The following is a 2,063-nucleotide window of genomic DNA, read 5'->3' as shown; positions in this document are numbered from 1 at the left end:
ACTGATGGATCAGAACAGCTGCCCAAGGATCCAAGAGTGGTTTGAGTGGGTATGGCAGGCTGAGTCCAAATGGTGGAAGATTCCAATGTATTTAGTTATATCCATAACTTGTGATTAAAAACTCTGGTGGTATTTTGTTTGTGCTCTAACAAATAAAGCTTGCCTGGAGATCAGAGTACAGAGCTGGCCACTAGAGGGCAGGCAGTGGTGGTACACACCTTTAATCCTGGCACTTAGGAGGAGGAAACAGGAAGTAATATGGCTGGGCAGAGAGAGTAACTAATAAGGTGGGATAGAGACAGGAAATCACCCCTTTCAGCCCAAGGATTCTGTAGAGGTAAGAAGTATCTTCAGTGCTGGACTGTGCTGCTTCTCTGATCTTTCAGTTTTCACCCTGATATCTGGCTCTGGGTTTTTATTATTAAGACCAATTGGAATTCCTGCTACAAAAACTGTCTGGGGTTAAGGATTATTTACTGTTAGTTATCTGGCACTGAACCAGGTAAAGGTTGGCATTTCATGCCTATAGAACCCATGAAAGTGGGTGAACAAACCTTTTTGGATCCTTAGAGCATAGCTAAGTAAAACTGTAGTATAAGCAAAGATACTTTGGCCAGAAGAAATGTAGAAAAACATCCAAGAAGACTATTTTAACAGTTATCATTTGAATCTTGTAGAAATGTCTGGAAGAGCATTTTGTGTCCTAAGCATGTACCACATGGTTACTATGGAAACACTGTCATTCTTCTCTAGAGCTCAGAGAAGGGAATGCTCAGCAATCATCTAGCATGAAACATCTCAGAAAGCAAGCTCAAGATTCTCCTCATTGACCTCTGTGCTCATGGCAAGAGAAAATCAGACCAACACCTTTGAGTTCCTCCTCTGGGGTCTCTCAGAACAACCACAGCAGCAGCGATTCCTCTTCCTGATCTTCCTGTGGATGTACCTGGTCACTGTGGCTGGGAATCTGCTCATTGTCCTGGCCATTGTTACTGATGTACAACTCCACACTCCAATGTACTTCTTCCTTGCCAGCCTGTCCTGTGATGACATCCTTTTCACCTCCACCACAATACCTAAGGCCCTGGTGAACATTCACTCCCAGAGCAGGACCATCTCCTATGCAGGATGCCTGGCCCAGCTTTACTTCTTCTTGACTTTTGGAGACATGGACATCTTCCTCCTGGCCACAATGGCCTATGACCGATTTGTGGCCATTTGTCACCCTCTCCACTACACAATGATCATGAGCCTCAGGCGCTGCTCACTCTTGGTGGCAGGCTGCTGGACCCTTACAAATGTTGTTGCCATGACACACACCTTCCTCATGTTCCGGCTCTCCTTCTGCTCTAAGAAGGTCATTCCAGACTTCTTCTGTGATCTGGGACCCCTGATGAAGATTGCTTGCTCTGAAACCCAAATCAATGAGCTTGTGCTTCTCTACCTGGGAGGTGCAGTCATCTTAATCCCCTTCTTGATCATCCTTGTGTCTTACATCCGCATTGTGTCTGCGATCCTCAGGGTCCCTTCTGCCCAAGGGAGGCGCAAGGCCTTTTCTACCTGTGGGTCCCACCTTGCTGTGGTGGCCCTGTGCTTTGGGACAGTGATAAAGGCTTATCTATGCCCCTCATCCTCTTCCTCCAACTCAGTGGTAGAGGACACAGCATCTGCTGTCATGTACACAGTGGTGACCCCTCTACTGAATCCCTTCATCTACAGCCTGCGGAACAAAGACATGAAGGGGGCATTGGTCAGAATTCTCAGGGGCAAAGTCTCTTTCTCCTGGGGCCAGTGATTCCTGCAGAGAAACAGAAGGTGTCCTCATTCACTCTGCTGAGGATCTCTAGAAATTTCTACCTCAAGTGTCCTTTTCTGAATCCTACATATGCTTTATCACAGCCGTGCTCATTGACTTCTCACCTTGAGTTTCTTAGATTTGAAGAAAATGAAAGGCTTTCTTTAGGCTTTGATTTGTTATGAATTGTATCTTTGTTCATTTATTTATAATCTCATTCACCAGAATGATGATTTAGTCAGTGTCAGACAGCAAGACAATTCCTTCT

General features: G+C 45.5%; 1 protein-coding gene across 1 annotated transcript; it reads left to right on the top strand.

Annotated features, from left to right (window-relative positions):
* The first annotated feature begins 841 nt into the window (after positions 1-841).
* On the top strand, positions 842-1,795 carry LOC118588705 (olfactory receptor 1P1-like). Its single transcript, XM_036195257.1, has one exon. The coding sequence runs from the start codon at positions 842-844 to the stop codon at positions 1,793-1,795; it is 954 nt and encodes a 317-aa protein (XP_036051150.1).
* Positions 1,796-2,063: the final 268 nt, after the last annotated feature.

Source organism: Onychomys torridus, chromosome 8, assembly GCF_903995425.1.
Source record: "Onychomys torridus chromosome 8, mOncTor1.1, whole genome shotgun sequence".
In the NCBI taxonomy this organism is placed as follows: domain Eukaryota; kingdom Metazoa; phylum Chordata; class Mammalia; order Rodentia; family Cricetidae; genus Onychomys; species Onychomys torridus.
The sequence above is the reverse complement of the archived record's forward strand: the minus strand, read 5'-3'. Positions and strand labels throughout refer to the sequence as shown.

Coding starts and splice junctions, on each gene's coding strand:
- LOC118588705 (XM_036195257.1), top strand. CDS start 842: ATGGCAAGAGAAAATCAGACCAACACCTTTGAGTTCCTCCTCTGGGGT.